The sequence below is a fragment of the Corythoichthys intestinalis genome, chromosome 21 (genome assembly GCF_030265065.1).
Source record: "Corythoichthys intestinalis isolate RoL2023-P3 chromosome 21, ASM3026506v1, whole genome shotgun sequence".
Lineage (NCBI taxonomy): Eukaryota > Metazoa > Chordata > Actinopteri > Syngnathiformes > Syngnathidae > Corythoichthys > Corythoichthys intestinalis.
Window position 1 is genome coordinate 7030925 of NC_080415.1, and position 24035 is coordinate 7054959.

The 24035-nt window shown below is 41.2% G+C and overlaps 1 protein-coding gene across 2 annotated transcripts; it reads right to left on the bottom strand.

The window, feature by feature from the left end:
• Positions 1–1321: 1321 nt before the first annotated feature.
• On the bottom strand, positions 1322–22099 carry LOC130910021 (L-xylulose reductase-like). 2 transcript variants are annotated; one of them, XM_057827035.1, is made up of 10 exons: positions 21979–22050; positions 21733–21810; positions 17806–17903; positions 17645–17742; positions 17400–17554; positions 12074–12116; positions 11862–11961; positions 11707–11771; positions 2482–2602; positions 1322–2162 (listed from the first exon to the last, which is right to left on the bottom strand). In XM_057827035.1, exons 3-10 carry the CDS (start codon positions 17810–17812, stop codon positions 2059–2061), a joined length of 693 nt encoding a protein of 230 aa, XP_057683018.1. In that variant the 5' UTR covers positions 17813–17903; positions 21733–21810; positions 21979–22050; the 3' UTR covers positions 1322–2058. The 2 variants fall into 2 exon arrangements, with proteins under 2 accessions (XP_057683018.1, XP_057683017.1); XM_057827034.1 differs by lacking the exon at positions 17806–17903 and having other exon boundaries at positions 21979–22099.
• Between the last annotated feature and the right edge of the window lie 1936 nt (positions 22100–24035).

A 24035-nucleotide genomic window follows, 5' to 3' on the forward strand; every position in this document is an offset into this window, starting at 1 on the left:
AACGTAGGCGTCAGCCCGAGACGTCGTGCAGCCATACTGAACTGGCAAGAAAACAATAAACCATGTCGCAAAGCGACCACAAGAGTTCGCTGTTACAGCACAAAAAGCCTTGCTGTAAAACTTACCAAAAGGCAGAATACTGTCTGAGCGGGACATGTGCGTTAATTGCGTCAAATATTTTAACGTGATTAATTTTAAAAAATTATTACCACGCGTTAACGCGATAATTTTGACAGCCCTAGTAAATACTACATGATACAGAATAGAATAGCTTTCAAATGACCCTCTTCATGACAAATATGATTGGCAATGAATAATTATTATACTACTATTATATATAGTAGTATACTATAATAATATTGCTAGATTTTTTTTTTTTAAAGAATTGTTTTGAATAATGTTGGAAAGGCAAAGTCAGTGTTCTGAATCTGTTTATTTTCCATTCTTTTGCATTAGTAAATGCTATCAGCATTTAACCTCATTGTTTATTTGTGATTAATTATTGTTATTTACATGATTATTTGTACTTTATTAAAGAATTTAAGTGTTCCAAAATGGTTTTGTGAATTAATAAGCGTCAACAAAAATTTCATTGCTAAATTAGTAAAAAAAAAAAAAAAAAAAGATTAGTCGACTAATCGTAAAACTAGTCGGCTGACTAATCAGGAGAAAATTTGTCGTTTAGGATAGCCCTCGTTTACTGGAAGATATTTACTCCACACCCTTCTCACCTTTTTAACCCCTGACCCAAGAAGAGGGCCCCTGGATATTGCCAAGTCCGCCACTGCATGGAAGTCATACAAAATATTAAATTTGGATCTCACAGCAACACTACTTAATTCACTTGTTATGTAACATATTTTTGTATTTGAAGTACATTTTTTGTTTTTCAATTTTCACACCACTTTCTGTAGGCGACAAAACTTTTGTCTTGTCAAAACTTGACCTTTATGTCTTCATTAAATAATATGTTTGTTTCACTGAAAAAAGACTTATTTTTGTACATTCAACATCTTTTGGGAGGGTCTTAGCTTTCGTATGAGCCATTTCTGAAACCAATTGAATGATTAAAAGTCAGGTTATTAGCAATTGTTTCTACAAAATGGATAAGCAACAAGACTTTTGTCAGGAACTGTATACAGGTAGTCTCTGGGTAACAAACGAGTTTCGCGCAAATCTGAATTAACCCTTTAAATACCCCCCAAATCTCAAATTAACTATCCAAAACATGTATTGTATGTCATTGTACCGTCCTCGCCAAGAGCTTGGAGCTAAGTCCTAGCAGCGTGCTAAGCTTCGAAATGACAACGTCAGACGTCAGTGTGCTTTGCTTACTTTATTCAGCTGCTCAAGACATCAACACTTGTAGAATGTAACTAAAATAAAAATGACATTAAATCAGTTTCATCTTCAAGAGCAATTCAAATATGTTTATATGTTTATAACTAGCTGCTGATACAGCTATTACAATCCACACAAACGATTAGCATGTATCAGTTAGCGTCCGCACATCATCAAAAACAATCACATGAACTCGCCCCAAGTATTTGACCACAATTGAAAACACATTATAAACAGTACAAAAGGTTTTATATACAGGTGTTGCTTCTGTGGCTGCTTCAGAAGCAACAAATGTACTTGCAAGCTTGCAGCTGTCATCTATCACCTTTCTCACATACATTAGTACAGTACATTAGCTTAGCTCATGTGCTAATCACTTTTGCTGGCAGACAGGTTACACCCTGAAATGGTTGCAAAGCAAACAGCCATACCTCATTCCATTAAAGATTATAGACAATTTGGAGTCTTCAGTCAAATTTACAACTCCTTTTTCAAATTACTGACAAAAACCAAGAACCTGGAGAAAGCCCACAGAACATGGCAACTCCTGACCAAAAATGCGAACTCAAAACCTTAAAATGAAAGAAGAATGAATTAATAATGGGTTGATTAACCACATTGGCAACTCTGACATGTGAAACGTTCCAATTTTGGGGGGGGGGGGGGGGGGGGGGGTTACACATGAGTGCTGAAGCGTTGATGATGCGTTGTGCTGGTTTACCAGGCAAGGAAACCTCCATCCAGTGGCAGAGATACTCCATTCGTCATTGTGCTTTTATCACTCAGTAGAAACAAAATACTGTTCACCACTTCGTCCACCTCTGGACAAACACAAAAAGAGTAGTAAACACATTGGTGTGTTTTCAAAGTCTAATTTCACAGCACAAAATGGGCAAGGAAATGAATATTTGGCCGTGTTTTAACCTAAAATAGTGCAGATGTTAAAATATTGTGTGCCAGTTAATGCAGGTTCACATAACCAATGCTAAACAAAGGTAGAAATACAATGAACTGCTATTTTTCAAAACACCAGCTAACAGCAAAAATCATCCAATGTTTAATAAGCATAAACTAAATAAATAATAATAATGATAAATAATGATAAAAGGGACAAAAGCAATTAAGATCACTGGCTCTAACCTGCGAAGCGGCCCAGCGGGATGCGAGATGTCATAGTCTTGGCTTTCTCGGGGTCACTCCAACCACCTTGTCGGCCCATTTCAGTCATCACCACAGTGGGGTTCACACTGTTGACACGTATCTGTCAGGAACACAACAAAGAATTTTCAGTAGGAGTCTATCATCACACAATGGAATTTAGTCAAGGAAAGCATTTGTGAACAATAAAAACAACGACTCCTCCAAGCAGGACTGAACGGGGCTCGCATTTCGTCGCAATTCGGACATCACGCAACTCGAACGGCAAGCAGCTCAGGGTGGTGGCAGATTGTCCCCCTCTCATCATTTCGTGAGAAACTATCCTGTGTTCGAAACTTTCAATTTTTTTGGGTGTGGAACCTCTTTTGTGTTGTGGGCATGGCTGACAGAGATGTTATTGCATATCCTGAGATGAGAAATACATTCACACACCGAGGTGAAAAAAAAAATATTGAAGAGGGTCCTACAAAAATGGAGACGCTACCAAACTGTGCCGCTACCAAACTTCTTAATTAGGCCAATTTGACGAAGTGTGCCAAATTTCTTGGCTCTATAACAAAGGGTGTCAAAGCAATTCCATTAAGGGCCAAGAGGGTCCTGGATTTCATTTCAACCAAGACTGCGCAAACAGATTAACTCATTCACTCCCAGCCATTTTCACCAGAGCAACCCCCTTCGCTCCCGGCCGTTTTACTGGATTTTGACTGATTTTGAAAGGCCTGCAGACAATTCTGTTCTATTGCTATATAAACATGGAACCCACACCAAAAGAAAGATTCTTTCAGCAGGAGAAAAAAAAAGATCATATCTTTTTCCATTCTTTAGAAATCAGCAATAGAAAATAGCTTAGTTTGAGCAATTTTCCAATATCTGATGAAAAAAAAACAGAGAAATTGAGCTTTTTATAAAAGCATACATTTCAAACATAACTGACTTTAACACAGCTATTTGTTGCTTTTGTGACATCCCAAACATCGGAATAATGTTTTCCTTCTACAAAATAACAAACAACAAGACAAATAGAGGTTTTGATAGCAAAGTAGCAATTTATTTACACATAACTAAACTATTGAACAGAGAGAAGACACTGTTGTGGCCACTGCTGTATCGGCAGACGGGGTAAACTTTTCCCTCATCACCGCCTGTCTCATCAAGATAGATTTTTTTTAAATCTTTGAGGATTGTGTCGTTTTCTTTCCAAAACACTCCTCCAGTGCCGTGTGCCTTGTTTTTACATCGTTCTCCACATTTTACTTCTTCCAACTTCCGTTTCCTGACTATTTCTCTTCACTTCCTTTCATGGTCCGATATGAGTTCTTACCAAATGCGCTACTGCCCTCCAGTGGCCAGTTTTATTGCTTTAAAATGGAGTTTGAGCATTGTGCTTTGGAGCAAAGTTGCATCAGAACCTAGAGATGTCTTGTGAAAAAAAAAACGTAAAAGACGTAAAAAGACGTTTTTGGGACACTGAAACAATTAAAAATAAAACGTATTCATACGTTTTTGGGAGCAAATGAGTTAAGAACCCACGAGGTAGGAGCCTAGATAATGGTTTAGTTATTTATTCAGGTTAATTGTGATTTTATTTGGATTTCGTGGAACTAGTTTGTGACATCACGTTTGACGATATTTAGGCAGAAGTAGCTGTGTGTGGGCAGTCACGCTAGGCAGAAGAATCCAATAGAGCCGCACAGTTTTCCGAACTCTCCCTCTCTGGATTAATATCTCTCTATCGATCTCTTAGTTACTCTTTTGTTTACGTTTGGATGTCAAGACGTGGATGACCTTTTTGCTGGATTAAACGAACGAACTCAGAACGAGCAAGCAGCATGAGAGTCTTTTTTTGGGCGCTGTCCAGCGTGCGTGAGGGAGACGAAGCGGGGAGAGCGTCAGGCTGGCCTTTTTCACGTTTTGGTACCTAAACACGGGAACCCTGATTTTACATGTACAAAACCAATTTGGCACTCAAATCTGGCTTTTTTTTTTTTTGCGCGCGCGTACCACCCATACTGTATTTTTGCCTTTTGTATCCTGAAATTTCTTTTGTAACGGGAGGCAATATTTTCTCGTTGAGGCGTGTCTTGACCTGAAAATTCTGTATGTAGAGACGTTCATAAGTAGAGGTACCACTGTATTAAGAGCAGTGTTGTTAATTTTACTTTAAAAAAGTAATTTATTACAGTTACAAATTACTTCTCCCAAAAAGTAATTGCGTTAGTAACTCAGTTACCTGAATGCAAGAGTAATTAGTTACTTGGCAAAGTAACTAGTGATAATTTTTATGTTTGTTTTTTCCTCAAAAAAAAAAAAAAAAAAAAAAAAAAAAAGTTTAAAGGGTTTTGAGGACAATTGGCCCGAGCCCAATTCTTTACCCTCCACTTTACTAGACACAAGGGTATTGCGATAACTAGATAGTGACCTTTGCTATGTGCGGAAGTCATTAATGTTGTGAATCAACCGTTAAAAGTTGTTAAAATTGCTCTCGTTATTGCATTAGTTCCCTTCTGTCTACTTTCAACATGTGTAAGTTTTAATACTGTTTCATCGTTTAAAGATAGACTTAAGTCAAGATTTTGCCGATTTAGGAGCATTTTAGATTAAAAAAAAAAAAAAGTTACTTAGGTTCGCTAGGAAGGATCTCTACATCAGAGCCTTCCTGAGAGGTCTACTGCTTTAAAATGGCTGCTGTTTACTAACGCATGTAGTCCTTAAAACATGTTGCCAATGCAGCCGTGTCTGTCATTTGCATCTAGTTCTATAATATTTGATATCTACCGTATCATGTGGGCGTAGTTTGTAGGCTATGGCTACAGTCAGGTATTATTGGAGCCACCTAGCATCGCGTTTGCAACAGCGTCTTCCCCACTCCTGCTCTGCTCTCTCGTCTCCGTGAGTCCGTCTCTCTCAGACTTTTTTTATTCAACCAACTTAGTAACGCATAGTAACGCACGCCTTTCCCGCCTCAGTAACGGTAACGGCGTTGCCAAGATGAGAAAAGTAATTAATTAGATTACTCATTACTGCAAAAAATAACGCCGTTAGTAACGCCGTTATACTCTAATGCTGTTATTAACAACACTGCTTAAGAGTGAAGATTTATAGGGTTCTGTAAAATGGAAGTCAACATCAATAAAATATTATTATTATAAAACATGTCATTGCTAATGGTGAGTACCAGTGGTGGATTAAGTACTCAGTTTTTTTTTCTTACGTAAAAGTACAGATACAGATGCAAAAAAATGACTTAAGTAAAAGTACTAGTATCTCAGAAAAGAATTACTCAAGTAAAAGTACAAAAGTGCATGTTTTAAAATTTTCTTTAAAAGTAAAAGGTTTTTCCCTCGATGCAAAAATTTAATATACGTTGAAGGAGATAGTACCTTTTCTCGTAGGCACAGTCTTACTGTTTGCATTACTGTAACACACTTAATATAATCAGTCAGGGAATAGTATTGTTTCTCGTATTTACCGTTTGACTGTCTGAATTACTTGGACACACCCAATATAAAATAAATAGCACTTATACCATAGTTTAAGGAAAACAAGCAGAATATAGCGCATAAAAGATACACGACGCCTTCTTATCACGGAAGCCCAATGTGTTCATCATGAGCAAGATTGACGCGCCGACTCTCGCAATCAGTTCTCCCGGACATTCCAGAACAAATGGCAGGACCCTCTGTCCCAACACAAGTAAACCCGCCTGATATCCAATTGATAACACGACTGATAAGACTCCAAGAGCCCCTTTGATGCGGAGGTGGCAAAATCCACAACCCTCGTTGCCCGGACAACAGTAACTCCCGAATCCTCTTGTCCAATCCACAAACAGACAATAATCCCAAACACACCCTTCTTCCTGCCCACGGCCCGCTCCGCGAGAGCCTTCAAAAGACTCAAAGTTTAACTTATCGTTGTCTTTTTTTCGGGAACCTTTTGTTGACGTGTGATAGGGTGACCTTGCCTCCCTGCCTGAGTGTTTCTGTTTTGCTTTGCCGTTTTATCCGCTGTCGACCTGAATAAATTCTCAACTTGTTTTCGGTAAGCCTTATTTGAACCTTTCAAAATGGAGTCAGTACAAAGGGTTAAGACTAAAGCTTGAGTTATACGCCTGCATTGCGGTGACGGCAAAGTGATTACGACGTCAATGAGCATTCGATAGTTCTGCGGTGAGGGAACACGGTGCTCTGTAATTCGCCGCTAAGCCACTAGAGGGGTGTGGTGTTATGTTTGTACGGTTTACGGGCATGCTTGTTGACTTCCGCTAGTCTAGTTTAACGGAGCGAAAATAACCAATGCAAGATCGAACGCTAGAATGTAAATCTTCTGCTCATCAACATTGAATAAATGTTGATAATACAAATGTTGAGGGGCAGGCGACGCAGAAGACGGTTTCGAGGCGGTCTGGCCGACTTTTGATGCCGCACAGAGAGTTCTAGACTCGGGTGGAGATAGCTAGCTGTGGCGGCTAGCTTCAAACTGCGTCCAAGGTCTGCAAAGCCCTCCTGCCCGATTTGTTTGCCATGTCCTACAACCAGCCATAACAGATTTCTGGAGTCTATGCATGGGGACCATGGGGAACATGGGGGACATGGCGGCGCGCACAGACGCAGCGGCCCGGAGCTCCTTTTACGTTTACACTTTGTTGGTGGTGCTGTGGGTGATTTCACACGGTTTTTGCACATTTCAGTACACAAAAGACGAACTCTTACAACTGCACGGAGATTTTCGGCTGTCCGTAGAGTATTTTATCCCCCCGGAGATTGTAAGAACATCCCCGGGAACACCCGCTGCAACAGGCCGGGGGAGGAGGCGCTGTGAGCGGAAGCAGAAGAGAGGCAAGCGCGGGGGCGTGTGGGCCCGGCTTAAGGCTAGCCCTTTCAAACCACCACTGCCGACCATCTTTCTCTCTAACGCGAGGTCGATCCGTCACAAGCTGGATGAGATACGTTTGCAGATGGCGACGCGAAGGACTTTAAATCAGTGTTCGTGTCTGATTTTCTCCGAGACCTGGCTAGACAGCTCCATTCCAGACGCGGCTATCGAGCTAACTAGCCGCACCGCCTACCGGGCCGACAGGACCGCGGACTCTGGTAAAAAGACCGGCGGGGGACTTTGCATCTACATTAACAACTCCTGGTGCACGAATGTCACGGTAATGGAGAAACTGTGTAGTCCAGAGGCAGAACTGTTATTGTTAAAGTGTCGACCATTCTATCTCCCGCGTGAATTCTCGTGTGTTTACATCTGCGCCGTTTACATTCCACCCGATGCTAACGCTAAGCTAGCGCTAGCACAAGTGAGCAGCAGCTGCCACAACAGCCTGGCAGCACATCCAGACTGCGTTTTCATTGCAGCTGGGGACTTTAATCACACGGATTTAAAATCAGTGCTTCACAAATTCCACCGAAATGTGAAGTGTGCCACCAGAGGGGATAGAACTTTGGACCAGGTGTACACTAACGTAGCGGATGCATACAGAGCCCAGGTCTATCCTCACCTGGGTCTGTCAGACCACCTCTCTCTTCTGCTACATCCACTGTATACACCAAAGATCAAGAGCGCTGGGATTACAGTAAAAACAGTGAGAACCTGGCCGGAGGATGCTGTTCATATGCTCCAGGACTGTTTCCACCACACTGACTGGGATGTATTTAAAGAGCACGACACAGATAATCGCACCTCACTGGACAATTACACCTCCACTGTTTTGGACTACATCTGCTTCTGTGTGGACAATGTCACAGGCTGGAAAGAGTTCCGTGTGTTTCCTAATACACCACCATGGATGACACATGAGGTAAAACAACTTATACGGGAAAGGGACATTGCATTCTACACTGGTGATCAGGAGGCATACAGGGCTGCTCGAGCTAATCTCAGGAGGGGCATCAATACTGCCAAGCACCACCACCGGAGGCGTATTGAGGCCAGGTTTGAAAACACCACAAACCCGAGGCAGATCTGGGAGGGCATCAGGGCCATCACGGACTACAATAGGAAACCACCACCACCCTCAGCTGACAGTCCCACTCTCGCTGAGGACTTAAACCTTTTTTATGCCCGTTTTGACAGGGACAATAAAAACGCTGTCCTGCCCCCCCTCCCCTCGTCCGACCCCGCTCCTGTCCTGAGCGCGCATGAGGTGAGATGTGTCCTCCGCCACATTAACACCAGGAAGGCGGCCGGTCCAGATGGAGTACTGGGCCGGGTGCTAAAGGACTGTGCCACGGAGCTGACAGACGTCTTCACCTACATTTTCAACACCTCACTGTCCTGCTCTCTGGTCCCTGCCTGCTTTAAAGCAGCCACAATCGTCCCTCTCCCAAAACAGTCCAACGTCACATGTCTCAATGACTACAGACCTGTGGCTCTCACCCCCATCCCCGCCAAATGCCTGGAGAGACTGGTCATCAAGCACATTAAAGCTGCAATACCGCCTTCACTTGACCCATACCAGTTTGCATACAGAGGGAACCGTTCAACTGAGGACGCCATCGCCACAGTGCTGCACACACTTCTAGTGCACCTGGAGCATAAAAACACCTATGCACGGCTCCTCTTTGTGGACTACAGTTCTGCTTTTAACACCATCCGGCCGTTCAAACTCCGGTCCAAACTTCACCAACTGGGCCTCAACACCGCCCTGTGCAATTGGACTGTGGACTTTTTGACTAATCGCACACAGAGTGTCACAGTGGGCAAAAACACCTCCTCCACTCTCACCATCAACACCGGGGCCCCTCAAGGGTGTGTTCTGAGCCCTCTGCTTTACACCCTGTACACTCATGACTGCTCCGCCTCCTCTGCATCCAACCTCATCGTCAAGTTTGCCGACGACACCACAGTGCTCGGACTCATCTCCAACGATGATGAAACGGACTACAGAAGAGAGGTGCAACATCTGGAGTCATGGTGTCACAAAAACAACTTGGCTCTAAACATAAAGAAAACCAAGGAGATCGTGGTGGATTTCCGTAAGGGGAGTCACATCATCCATCAGCCTCTTACTATCGGCAACGATGTGGTGGAGAAGGTGAGGAGCTTCAAATTCCTGGGGGTAACAGTGACTGAGGACCTGTCCTGGGGGGACCACATCTCCACAGCGGTGGGCAAGGCACAACAACGCCTCTATTACCTGAGGAAGCTGAAGAGCACTAACATCCCCAGACCACTGATGGTGAACTTTTACAACTGTGCCATCAGCAGTGTTCTGACATACGGATTTTTAGTGTGGTTTTCCAGTTGCACTAAGGCAGACCAGCAGGCGCTCCAGCGCGTGGTGAAAGCTGCCGGGAGAATCATAGGTATGACTCTCCCTGAGATCAGCACCATCTACTCCACTCGCTGTTTGAGAAGAGTGCACAACATCCTGCGAGACCAGCACCATCCTGCTCACAACCTTTTCCACCTGCTGCCCTCAGGGAGAAGGTACAGGTCCATACAGGCCAGAACATCACGACTGTCCAACAGTCTGTACCCACAGGCTGTGAGGCTACTGAACTCTGCCCCTCTCCCCTCTCTGCCCCCCTCTTACGGACAATAATCCACATCCACCAACAACAATAACTCTGAGCTGGTTTGCATTGTTGCAGTATGTCACTATCCACTATTTCCTCCTCCCTGACACTTACCCGTTGGTTGCCAACCAGTAGGCTGTACTTGATTATACTTGATTAACTTATCTGGGTTTTGCACTGATTTTTGCCTGTTTTCAACTGGTATATTTTTGCTCTGCACTTTAGCACTGCCACGACCTCATGCTGCTGTTGAATCTTTGCTGTACATATGTCCAAAACTGTGTCAATGCTTACACTTGGTACTGATGGGTATTTATTTTATGGGTTTGCACTTTGCACTTTACCAACTTAGCTGTATGAGCTGGATGGATGCTCCAAACAAAGTTTCGTTGTGCTTTTTTGTAACAGTGACAATAAATATTCTGAATCTGAATCTGAATCTGAACTTCCCAAACTGCGTTGGGAGCCTTGATTTTAACGTTATCATAAAAAGCAACGAGGCACTCTCAATCAGTGATGATGTATCGTGGGTGAACTGTCTGTTATTGAAAATTAAAGATCAAAACAACTCTTTTGACACCAAACCTGTGCTTTATTCCTCATATACTTGAAGTGTGACACGCAAATAAGTCACAGACTCACAGCAAACATATGTACGCAATAAATTATGAAGTGCACCAACCAAAAATATGACATAAAGTGATAAAAAGTTGGCAGTTTTTGGCCGCCTGGGTCACCGCTTCGTGTGGCAATTTGATTCCGAACACATCTCGGTGGTTCTTCCATTTTTTTTTTTTCCCAATCGCCAACCTTGCCATTTGGGAATCGTAATAACGTCTTGACGAGACTTGCTCTTCGATGATACTCCCGTCGGCTTGGTCCATTTTTGCGTGTAGAAAAATAATGTTTTACAATGGCGGTGATTTCACGCTGAACCGGAAACAACAGTCTGAGTGAACCAATCACAGTCCATTTCCGCCACGTCATATGCGTTGACGTGACGTCAGGCTGACACTAGGGTTTGAAAAATCAATAGGAGCGCGTCAGGCTACGGCGCAGGGTCGTAAATCGGGTCTTCCTTGACGGTGCAGGTCTGACGCAGAAGTATAACTCGGCCTTTAGGTGAACGCGCGTAGTTCGGCCTTCTGGCCGGATTGCCGGAGTCCCGCCGGCCCGGGCCGTTGGATCTGCGCCAGCCCGGGTCCGGCGGTTCGGCTGGCTCAATTCCGTCGGTCTGGCTAAAAGGTCAGATTCCTTCAAAGTATGTTTATAGAGAGAACACATAGAAGCTTAAAAAATAAATAAATAAATAAAAAATAAACACTTTGCTTAATGGGAGATTGCAATTAACTATCAGGTGCATACCGCCACCTACTGAGAGTGTGGTGTTTTTTATTGGTCAATATCTTGTTCACCTGCATAATCTTGCGTGTACTCGTGTTGCTGCCTCTAGTGCTCACTTACGGTATAGTTGCACTGGGATTATCGATTGCACCGCAGGTATAAAAATGAAACTATCAATTCACAGTGAGAAAAAACAAAAATTAAAAAAAAAGTCATGTGAAATGCAGGTGACAATTTGAACACTAACACTTCATATTTGAAACTCAAGTAAAGCACAGATACACAAAAATGTATTTGAGTACAGTAACGAAGTACTTTGTTACATTCTACCACTGGTGAGTACCTGATGTGGTCCCAGTTCCAGAGCCATGGCTTTCGTCAACATGTCCAGTGCTGCTTTCGTGGCACCTGAAGGTGATTCAACAAAGATCTAGACATTACCAAAAACTTTCAGTTCAGTTCTTGAAAGACACAAAGATGGAACGTGAGTTTACTCACAGTACACTGCGTGGTTTTTTAGTGCACGCTGTGACGCTTTACTAGACACATTTACAATGGAGCCCCCATAGCCTCTTGCGATCATCCCACGAGCCACTATCTGCAACAAATGTAGATAGAGTGGCTGTCTTTGCTTCAGTGGACACAGCTTGGAATCAAAGGAGCATTTGAATCGACACAAAAGCTAGGCAGTTACCATGATTTAGTTTTACCTGGGATACATTCAGCACCGCTTTCACGTTCACATTGAAAGACCTACAAGTAAAAGACATTCGACAACTTGAATTAAGAAGGGAACCTCTGGGTAGCTCACGATAGGATACGATTTGCGATGCAAGGCTCACGATAACGATGATCTCACAATACGCCTGCATTGTTTAAAGGACCGTGAATATGTGCAAATGAATGAAAAGCAAGCCACATCGCAACCACCAGTGGTAAGAAGCTAATTCTGAACAAAAGTTGAGCGCATTGTAGCACATATTTAGTCAATGACATGTTCACACAACAGTGAACACACAACAGTGCTGGCCAAAAGTATTGGCACCCCTGCAATTCTCTCAGATAATGCTCAATTTCTTCCAGAAAATGATTGCAATTACAAATGCTATGGTAGTAATATCTTCCATTTATTTTGCTTGCAATGGAAAAAAAGGCGAATGAAAAAAAAAAATTAAATCATGATCATTTTACACAAAACTCCAAAATTGGCCGGACAAAGTATTGGCACCCTGAGCCTAATACCGTAATTTCCGGACTATAAAACGCTACTTTTTTCCCTCATTTTTAATCCTGCGGCTTATAGTCCAGTACGGGTTATTTGTTGATTTATTTGGGTTAATAGGTAACGCTTTATTAACATTTTTCCTGGATCCTCAGTCAAGTAAGGGATCCGTCTAATTTCTGGATCCGACGGTCCCACAGCGGCTGCAATATTGGTTTCGGATCTGTCCAGTTTCTGGATTCGTCGGTCCCACAGCGGCTTTTGGGATCAGTCTATTTTGTGGATTCGACGGCCTGATCGCGGTTGCAACATTGCCGTAAATCATACCAAATAATTAAAGCACTATGGCCCGCTACAGTGACGACAGTGACTCTGACTTACCTTCTGACCTTACTTTTATGTTGGAGTTCGTCTGGGAATGAGTGTGTGCGTACCGCTGAGCTCCCGAGTGACGAGTGGTCAAGGTGAAAATATTATTTTTTGTGTGAATAAATTTGCATAAGTGGAAGCTTGTCCCGTTTTTGGTACTTTTATGCACGTATTGAAAACGCAATATCTTACCTTGAAGATCTGCCAACAAAAAACGGAGTTCTCAACAACATACACTCTCTGCTCCGTTATCATTGAGACGCACTTGCAGCGAGTACATCACCAGTTTTGCCCAATTCTTCTCTTATAACGAACTGTAGTTCCGGTTCTCATTTTGCCTTTGCTGCTCGTCTTGTGAACGACCGACAGTGCTGCCCTGCTTCCGATCTGGTTCAAATTGGAAGGGAAGAACCGACGACATGTTGGGGTAGCTAAGAGTGACACGCTGGAAGTTCGGCCCGGTGATGTCACGCACTGCGACATAACAAGAATGGCGACCTATCACTTAAAATAATTTTACAAATTTTATTAAAACGAAAACATTAAGAGGGGTTTCAATATCAAATTATTGTAACTCATACTAATATTTATCTTTTAAGAATTACTTGTCTTAAAGATCGAGGATCACTTTAACAGAATGTTAATAATGATAATACCATCTTGTTGATTTATTGATATGATAAACAAATACAGTACTTTGTACAGTATGTTGAATGTATATATCCGTCTTGTGTCTTATCTTTCCATTCCAACAATAATTTACAGAAAAATATGGCATATTTTATAGAGATGGTTTGAATTGCGATTAATTACGATTAATTAATTTTTAAGCTGTGATTAACTCAATTAAAAATTTTAATCGTTTGACAGCCCGAGTTATGAATTTGTGGTGTGTCCCCACCTCCACAACATTGACATATGTTTGGATTAGCTATAGTGGCTGCTGCTGCAAGCCGAAAAAATCTTCTAATATACCTCCTCTTCAAAGGGGGCAGAGGAGGCGGCATGTGGTCGACATATTGTATTTCTGTTGGGGTTGTAAGTGTGTGTGTGTTTTTTTTTTCCTGACTCACGTTTGATTGGCTGATGACTTGACCCAAATTGAGTCCTGCTTGTCATTTTCCCTCCAAAATGTCATGTGACTTGGTAAAGGAGTGCTGTAAGCATTGTTGCAGAGATTGAGGAGGTGGAGGGTCAGCCTGTTAGTGCTCAGTGTATGGTCTGAGCACTAACAGGCTAACGAGTCATTTTGAAGGGAAAATGACAAGCAGTACCCAATTTGGACATTTAGGGATGTACGTTTTTTTCTAAAGGGTCTACTCACTTTTGTGATACACTGTACCTGCTGTTTTTGTTGAATTATCAAATTCTAGACTTCACCATTAGATGATGGTGAAGTCTAGAATCAAATATAAAACTATTCAGTCTTATTTTTTTTTTCAATGTTTTTGTATTGACAGCAACAGAAGTGATACATTCCTTTGTCAATAGCACTAGCCGCTTACACAGTGAGATGATGCACAACCTGTCCCCACATGTTGCACTGTCAACATGCATGCAAAAGGAACAAAACAAGTACAACAAGAGGTTAAGGGCGCAAAGTCATGATCTAAATCACGGTCATGGACTTAGACCAGAAGTTATTTTTAAAATAATACATTTCTACTATGTAGCATATTGAAATGTACTTGATATGTTAGAAAACATTAAGGAAGCATAGCATTAGCAATTTGGTGCCGCTTTCACTAGATAGCGCCCGAGGCAACTGCTTGCTTATCTATGCTGATATAAGCAGCAACAAGTCATATACCTTACTGCAAAAATCTCACTGGATACTAGAGTTGTCACCTTTCAGAAACAGAAATAAGACACGCCCCCATCGCGCCCAAAGCCTTAAGGGCGAAAAATAGGGGCATCCCCAAAACTCCTAAAATGCATAGAAATGTATGTATTTTTAGATGCGAAAACTGTATTGTGCACTATGTGGGAATGGCAGTTTCCTTGCAGCAGACTGTTTTGGTTTTTTCTGCAGGTTAGTGAAAACGAAGTTACGGATATCATAATTAACATTTGTGTTGTCGACACTGAATCTGGTCTCATGAGCCATTGACAAGCCAAATTTCTTAAGGGAATGTTGCAGGAGAGCTACAATTCCAGCAGCTGACTCGTCTGCATTCTCTATGAATTCCAGCATTTTATTGGTGACCCCAGACTTTGGACTGAAGTACTGGACAGCAAGGGGAAACATATTCCTGCTCAATTTATTCGAGGCACAGGTCTGTATGGAGAATGGGATGGGTTACGTTAAGATCTTGAGCACATCTCCCACTGCCTTTGAACCCAGGACTTGTTTCAACAATGCCTCTTGCTTTGTTCTCCCCAAAGTCATTTTCTTCACTATTTTGGAATCACATAAAAATCTTCTGATTGAGCCTGTGTCCAAAGTCAACACTATTGTAGCTCTGGCCACGTTTTAGTGTGTGGTATACCTGTGTCACCTCAGCTGCAGTAATTTAGAAGGTAGGCGTGCGATGATGTCAAATTATTGCTTTGATTTTGGTATCACAAATAATCAATCAATAGATAGCATATATTTGCAGTAGGACTATTTATTCAGTGTTTATTTGCTGTTAATCTATTAGGAATAATTCCAAATGACGAGCATTTGTTAGCATAACAAAATAAGATGTTCTTTATGGTTAAATAAATCCATTCCATATTGATTGATAATAAATGCATGTTTAAAAAAAAAAAAAAAAAAAAAAAATCAACATTCCTGAAAATAATCAACCGTAGTAGCAAATGAAATAGCCTAGCTATGCTCCCATCAATGTATGATGTTTAAAGGTAAATATAAATATAGCCTGTATGTTATCCATATGCAAGAGCATAATAACATACCAAATCAAGCTCAGGGGATGTTTCAGGTACAAAGAATTGTGACGAAGGCTCTTCTGGGATCTTATATTCCGTTTGTGGAGGTGCCCTGCAGCATGCTGTTTTACACCTCCGTGAGACACTGCAAAAACTTTCCTGCCTGCCTTGCAGTTCACTTTATAATCATCATCAGTGACTCTATCGAGCCACTCCTTTTTTTGGAGACGTTTCCTCTTAAGGATGAGGTGGGGTGTTCTGACTCCTGAGCGTCTGCTTTTGGAGACATCTTTGTTTTGAAAACGCGCGGGGTGGTGCATTTAGCAGAGCGAGTGAGGTAACTAGTGAAGGAATTTAGTCCTCCCAGCCCAAACCTCACGGGGAGGCCGGCAACAGAACGGAAATGTGCTCCGCCACTCGACGCCCCCGAGCGGAGCCAGGCCAGGAGGAAGCTAAACTCCGCGCGTTCCTGTGTTAACCCTTTGCACACTGACTCCATGTTTCAAAAGCTTGAAGAACACTCGCCGAAAACAGGTTGACAATTTATTCGTCGACAATGGTAAAAAACAAGGCAAAAACAGACGACGGAGGGACAATTCTGGATCCAAAACAAGGCTACATGTTTCCGAGCAGGAGAAATCTGTCTTATCTCAGTGTTCAGTCTTTTTGAAGTCTTTGCTGACGCGGGTCTTGTCGAAGGCGTTTCTGGGCGTTGCTTTTGGTCCACCCCCGCTGTGGCCGGTTTTGGGCGGCTTAGGTTTGTGCGCGGATTGGGACGCCCGCTATCAACTTTGCTGTCCGGGCTGGTTGTGCTTGTTTTAGGACAATGCGCTTTGTCCTTGGAGTTTGCTGGGAGAGCAGATTACCCGAGTATGTGCGTCACTCTTGTGATAAGACGGCTTTAAGTATCTCTATTTCTTCTCATTAAACTATGGTGTGCTATTTATTTTATATTAGTAGTGTAGTCCTACCGTAAATATGAAAATGATACTATTTCCTGATTAATTATATTACGTGTGTTAGAGTAATGCAAACAGTTAGACGGTGCCTACGAAAACCTGTACCATATGTATGTGTTAGACAAGATATGTGTTAGACTAATGCAAACAGTTATATGGTGTGTGCGATGACGATATCGTTTCCCCTTCACTAGGCAACGAACCCGGAAGTGGCGCGCAGTGCTCAGCAGACAGAAGCGGGCAGGCAGATAACTATCTTGCTGTTTTTAATATCTCCTGCCCTTTTTGTTCATTATTGTTGGCTCAGTGGTCACTCATGAGCGCAGGTATGTGTTTGTGTGTGACAGACGTGCATAGGCTGGGCGCACCGCCGCCCAACCCCTCCCCGACGCCGCAGCCGCAGGTCGTGCGGGGTCGCCCCAAGGGACAATTGTGAAAAACGGAATAAACGGAATAAAAGTTGCGTTCCGTATCGAACCAATACGGAACGCAACTTTTAATTCCCAATTACGGAACGATTCCGTATTTCAAGGGACGGGTGGCAAGCCTACTGGATACCCAATAGCCCGCACCGGAATTTACGTACGGTATGCATCTGAACATATATCTTACTGGTCAAATTGGTCAGGTGTGGCCTCAAGAAATGGCTGGCGTATGGCACATGCTGCGTTGTTGATGAGCAGATCAATCGGGCCAACGTTTTTGAGGGCCGCCTCTGTGGCTTTCCAGTCTGCCAGGTCTACACACACAGGGACGATGGATGGACACTGTAGTAAAGAAACGCCACAAAAGAGACAAGGATGTAGGCAAGAAACATTTCTTGGAAATACTAATAATAGTGCTTTCGACAGATGTACCTCCTTCACCAAACTGTCCAGGTCAGCCTGAGTGCGTGAGAGCGCCGTGACATTTGCACCGCAAAGTGCCAGAGCTAGAGCAGTGGCCCTGCCAATCCCTGACAACACATACCATAGACTTCAAAATTGTATTGAAGGGTCAGATGGGTCATGCAGTGTACCTCGCATTCAAGTAGGAGGCCGCCCACATCAAGGGGAGCTATTCACAAACACGCACGCAGCAATCTAATGCCGGATTTCTGTTGAAAAAGTACGAAAGCTGCAACGCATACAAACAGGAAGGAGTGTCTCAGGAGTGATTTGTTCGAGGATTCAAGGTAATTATTATAGTTTTCGTACCATGCATGCATTTTGAAACGTTGTGAAAAAACTTAATGGTAGAAATTAGCCGCTACTGCATTGGCATCATAGTTCGACATATTTACGTAAAATAAATGCTAACTGCACGTTTTTTTTTGCTTTTAACCAAGACTCGAGACTGTTTTACATCCATATCTATAAAGGATTCGGGGATTTAAGCATTTATTTAGAGGAATTTTCACCGGAAAAGCTCTGTTTTTATAAGGTGGCTGCTAGCTACATTCACTAACAGACTAGCATTGTACTTCGACATATTTACGTAAAATAAATGCTAACTGCACGTTTTATTTTTTTGCTTTTAACCAAGAATCGAGACTATTTTATGTCCATATCTATAAAGAATTCAGGGATTTAAGCATCTATCAACAAGAATTTTCAATGAAAATAGCTCTTTTTCTTTTTGGTTTGCATTTTTACAACAATTTTACTGTTTACATTGGTTGAATAAATGTTTGCAAAAATGAAAAAAAAAAATCATTTACCTACTCCTTGAAGAAAGTACTTTATGTAGTTGATATTTGCAACTAATTACTTTCTTAAAGGAGCAATAGAATAATGTAAGACATTACCATTTCTGGGAGTAATATGTAATGTGTACTGTGACACTTTTTTGGGTCAATAATCTTGTGCTGCAACAATTAATCGATTAACCTGAGTAATTTGATTAGAAAACAGCTTTGAATCAAATATTATTGCGTTGAGGATTTTTTTAATTAGAATGGTGTTGTAATTGTTTTGAAAGTGTTTACATATCGATTTGGGTGGATACACTGCCATCTGTTGGCAACAGTTAATATGACATAACATATCTAACATGGCTGAAACCAGCAGCTCCCTGTTAAGACCAACATAAGGTTGTAAGTTTTTGTTTGAGCAAATACAGTCCCTGACAAAAGTCTTGTCGCTTATCAATTTTGTAGAAACAATTGCTAATAACCTGACTTTTAATTATTCAATTGGTTTCAGAAATGGCTCATATGAAAGCTAAGACCCTCCCAAATGATGTTGAATGTACAAAAATATATTTGTTTCACTGAAAAAAGATTTATCATTTAATGAAGACATAAAGGTCAAATTTTGGCAAGACAAAAGTTTTGTCGCCTACAGAAAGTAGTGTGAAAATTGAACAAAAAATGTACTTCAAATACAAAAATATGTTACATAACATAAGCGAATTAAGTAGGGGTGCTGTGAGATCCAAATTTAATATTTTGTATGACTTCCATGGGCTTGAAGGACTGCATCCATGCTGTTCGGCAAGGATTCATACAATTTACTGATGAAGTCATCAAGAACATCAAAGAAAGCAGTCTTGCATGCCTCCCAGAGTTGATCAACATTCTTGGGTTTTGTCTTCCATACGTCCTCTTTCATCCTACCCCAGACATGCTCAATGATGTTCATGTCTGGTGACTGGGCTGGCCAGTCCTGGAGGATCTTGATTGAAGTATGCGATGGAGCACTATCCTGCTGCAGAATTTGTCCCTTTTTATGGTTAGGAATGTAAGAGGAAGCAAATATTTGTTGATATTTCAGACTATTTATGTTGCCTTCCACCCTGCAGATCTCTCGCACACCCCCATACTGGATGTCACCCCAGACCATGATTTTGCCACCACCTAGCTTCACTGTTTTCTGAGTGAATCTCGGATCCATGCGGGCTCCAGTAGGTCTCCTGCAATATTTGCGGCGACTGTGGTGTAATTAAATGGAAGATTCATCTGAAAAATCCACCTTTTGCCACAAAACAGTGAAGTTTGGTGGTGGCAAAATCATGGTCTGGGGTTACATCCAGTATGGGGGTGCGCGAGATATCTGCAGGGTGGAAGGCAACATAAATAGTCTGAAATATCAACAAATCTTAGCTGCCTCTTAAATTCCTAACCATAAAAAGGGACAAATTCTGCAGCAGGATGGTGCTTCATCGCATACTTCAATCAAGATCCTCCAGGACTGGCCAGCCCAGTCACCAGACATGAACATCATTGAGCATGTCTGGGGTAGGATGAAAGAGGAAGCATGGAAGACGAAACCCAAGAATGTTAATGAACTCTGGGAGGCATGCAAGACTGCTTTCTTTGATGTTCCTGATGACTTCATCAATAAATTGTATGAATCCTTGCCGAACCGCATGGATGCAGTCCTTCAAGCCCATGGAAGTCATACAAAAGATTACATTTGGATCTCACAGCAGCACTACCTCATTCGCTTATGTTATGTAACATATTTTTGTATTTGAAGTACATTTTTTGTTCAATTTTCACACTACTTTCTGTAGACGACAAAACTTTTGTCTTGCCAAAGTTTGACCTTTATGTCTTCATCAAATGATAAATCTTTTTTCAGTGAAACAAATATATTTTTGTACATTCAACATCATTTGGGAGGGTCTTAGCTTTCATATGAGCCATTTCGGAAACCATTTGAATAATTAAAAGTCAGGTTATTAGAAATTGTTTCAACAAAATGGATAAGCGACAAGACTTTTGTCAGGGACTGTATGTTTGTTTATGTATTCATAATTCAGTTTATAAGTGGCGTAGTTCAGTGATAGAGTAGCTGTCCCCCAACCCAGAGGTTGTGGGTTCAATTTTCTGCCCTGATGAACTCGCCTAAGTATCCTTGAGCAAGATACATTGCTCCTGGTGCTGCGTCACCAGTAGGTAGCTTGCAATGTAGTGTAAAGTGCTTTGAGCACCTAGCGCTATACAAGTATGACACCATTTAACATAAGTATATTTAGCATTTTTTATGGGAATAAGTGTGTGAACGATTTGTTAAGAGCATTGTAAAAACAAAAAAGTTAGCATTTTGGTGTTATGGTGTCAAATGGTGCAGTTTATAGCATTTAAGTTAGCAGACTTTTATTATGCAAGTTAGCCAAATGTTGTTTTGTTGTACTTTGATCCTCATATATTTATTTTTTGTACTGTTTGAGGCTAAGCTAAGGTATTTCATTTTATTTGTAAATGCATTTATATATTCATAGTTTGAAGGGAAAAAAACGGGTATTTTATATTTTCATTTAATGCTCTTTTGAAAGTGCAATTTTAGCAATGGTTTTACATCTCTTACATTTATGCTGCAACGGATTAAATGTTCGTAATCCGATTACTCGATTATTCGAATTACCAAATTTATAGATTAATCGATTACTTAAATAATTGATAGCTGCAGCCCCACGCTAATCCCAACACTCTTTAAAAATAAGGGTCATTTTTTTGAGGTAAATATAATTAAAAGAACAGCAACAGGCCCCTCGGACATAACGGACATTGAAAAAAAAACCTTAACCATCAATTCTTCTTCAATAAATCGGTTGAGTCATGAATAAAACAAATATTGATAGAAAACAAACTTGAGTGTATGCAGACATTGGCCACTAGAAGGAAGCATTTAGCAGAGAAACGCAGGCATTATACTCGCATTTAAACATGGCTTCCTGGACTTACTGACTTTTATTAATGTTTTTCTCCACTATTACACAGCAGAAAAATGAAATTCTGTTACTTTTCAAATTCTTAAAGTCGATTATTTTTGCTGGTATGCACTTGATCAAAAAAGTTACAAACAGTAGTGAAGTCCATCCACTAGGGACGCTATAACACCATATTAGTCCGTGGGTATTGGGTAAGAGAGAGTGTAGTGTACATTGTGGAAACCGACGACAGTCTCCCCCACACGCACTTACGCACTTATTCGAAGTTTAGTGTTTCGATTGTTTTTACCTTTTCCTGCTCCGGTGACCAGAGCTTCTTTGCCTTTGAATGAAATCTCCATAGTAAGCCAGGTCCAAATGAAATTAACTGCAGATCAAAACAGAACATTTCACTGTTGGTTCAGTCCAAGAACTGAGGGACGCGACATGTGACCATTCTTTACTCGTCACTGTTGCATAATACGGAAGAAAATACGACATATGGAGCATTTAAATGCACATTTTTAGAAAATAATGTGAGAATTGTTGTGCTCACCAAGCCCTCAGTACGATGTAGGTAGAGTTGCACTGATTCCCCTTGTCAGGAAGAGGCGTGCCTCGGTTCGGCTTGGCTTATAAAGCCTGAGTTATGTTTAAAGCCAAAACGGTTCTGAAAGTTAGTGATCCCTCGTTTTTAGCGGTTAACAGGGAACCCCGCGCCGCGAAATCCGCGAAGTGGAGGCAGAGGTTATTTGCATTTAAAAAAATCTTAATTTTCTTTAATTTTCAGATTTACCATCATTGGAAAGAGATACATATAAGACACGTTTTTCCCCAAAGTGTAATTGAAAAACAAAACAAAATACCCATATATCATACGCAGAGTTTAAGGGGGTATACTGAATAGAATACTGAATTGCACCACCCACTGTGAAGCATGGGGGGTGGAAACATCATGCTTTGGGGCTGTTTTTCTGCAAAGGGACCAGGACGACTGATCTGTGTAAAGGAAAGAATGAATGGGGCCCTGTATCGAGAGATTTTGAGTGAAAATCTCCTTCCATCAGCAAGGGCATTGAAGATGAGACATGGCTGGGTCTTTCAGCATGACAATGATCCCAAACACACAGCCAGGGCAACAAAGGAGTGGCTTCGTAAGAAGCATTTTAAGGTGCTGGAGTGGCCTAGCCAGTCTCCAGATCTCAACCCCATAGAAAATCTGTGGGGGGAGTTGAAAGTCCGTGTTGCCCAACGACAGCCCCAAAACATCACTGCCCTAGAGGAGATCTCCATGGAGGAATGGACCAAAATACTAGCAACAGTGTGTGAAAAGCTTGTGAAGAGTTACAGAAAACGTTTGGTCTCCGTTATTGCCAACAAAAGGTACATAACAAAGTATTGAGATGAACTTTTGGTATTGACCAAATACTTATTTTCCACCATGATTTGCAAATAACTTCTTTAAAAATCAAACAATGTGATTTTCTGATTTTTTTCCCACATTCTGTCTCTCATGGTTGAGGTTTACCCATGTTGACAATTACAGGCCTCTCTAATATTTTCAAGTGGGAGAACTTGCACAATTAGTGGTTGACTAAATACTTATTTGCCCCACTGTATATATTAATTTAAAATTAAGAGTTTTCCGGTCAAATATTGTCTATATAAGTTTAAAAACAATAAAACCATAGACCTCATGATATTGATGGGGTGCGGGGCTGATTAATAGGGGGCCTGCATTGTTGGCGTGGCCGTCAAAGCTGACCAAGTGGAATCACCGACAAAGTGTGGAGGCCGCCATATGTAAACAGAGCTTTTCCGTTGAAAATTCTTGTGATTACATGATTAAATCCCTGAATTCTTTATAGATATGGAGGTATAACAGTCTCCACTCATGGTTAACAGCAAAAAAAACGTGCAGTTAGCATTTATTTTACGTAAATATGTCGAAATATGATGCTAGTCTGTCAGTCAATGTGGCGGCCGCCATATGTAAACAGAGCTTTTCTGGTGAAAATTCTTGTGAATAAATGCTTAAATCCTTGAATTCTTTATAGATATGGACGTAAAAAAATCTCGATTCTTGGCTAAAAGCAAAAAAAAAAAAAAAAACGTGCAGTTCACATGTATTTTACATAAATATGTCGAAGTACGATGCTAGTCTGTCACTCAATGTGGCAGTCGCCATGTGTAAACAGAGCTTTTCTGGTGAAAATTCTTGAGAGTAAATGTTTAAATCCTTAGCTGTTCATTTCTCCCGTTGATTTTTTTCACGTTTCAAAATGCATGCATGGTACGAAAAATATAATAATTACCTTGAATCCTCGAACAAATCACCCCTGAGACAGTCGTTCCTGTTTGTACTTTTTCAACCTAAATCCAGCATTGGATCGCTGAATGTGTGTGGGTTGGTGTTAATCAAAAATAATTCTAATTCATTTAATGCATTTGTTTTCGAAGTCTTTTTTATTGGTGCTTTTGAATAGTTATTACAGCATTTTTCTTTTAATTTATGCACTTGTTCGTTGTTGTTTTTTTTTGTATAATAAATTACTAAGAGATAATGTGCTTTTTCAGTGTGAGTGTTTAAATATAGGTGGTGAAAATGGGGGG

Excerpts from the sequence above, each read along its gene's own strand:
- LOC130910021 (XM_057827034.1), bottom strand. The coding sequence starts at position 21,784 with ATGGAGATTTCATTCAAAGGCAAAGAAGCTCTGGTCACCGGAGCAGGA. Across the intron at positions 17,555-17,644 it reads TGGACAGTTTGGTGAAGGAG|TGTCCATCCATCGTCCCTGT; the intron begins GTACATCTGTCG and ends TCTTTACTACAG. Across the intron at positions 12,117-17,399 it reads ACACCTGACCAATTTGACCA|GTCTTTCAATGTGAACGTGA; the intron begins GTAAGATATATG and ends TTTTACTTGTAG.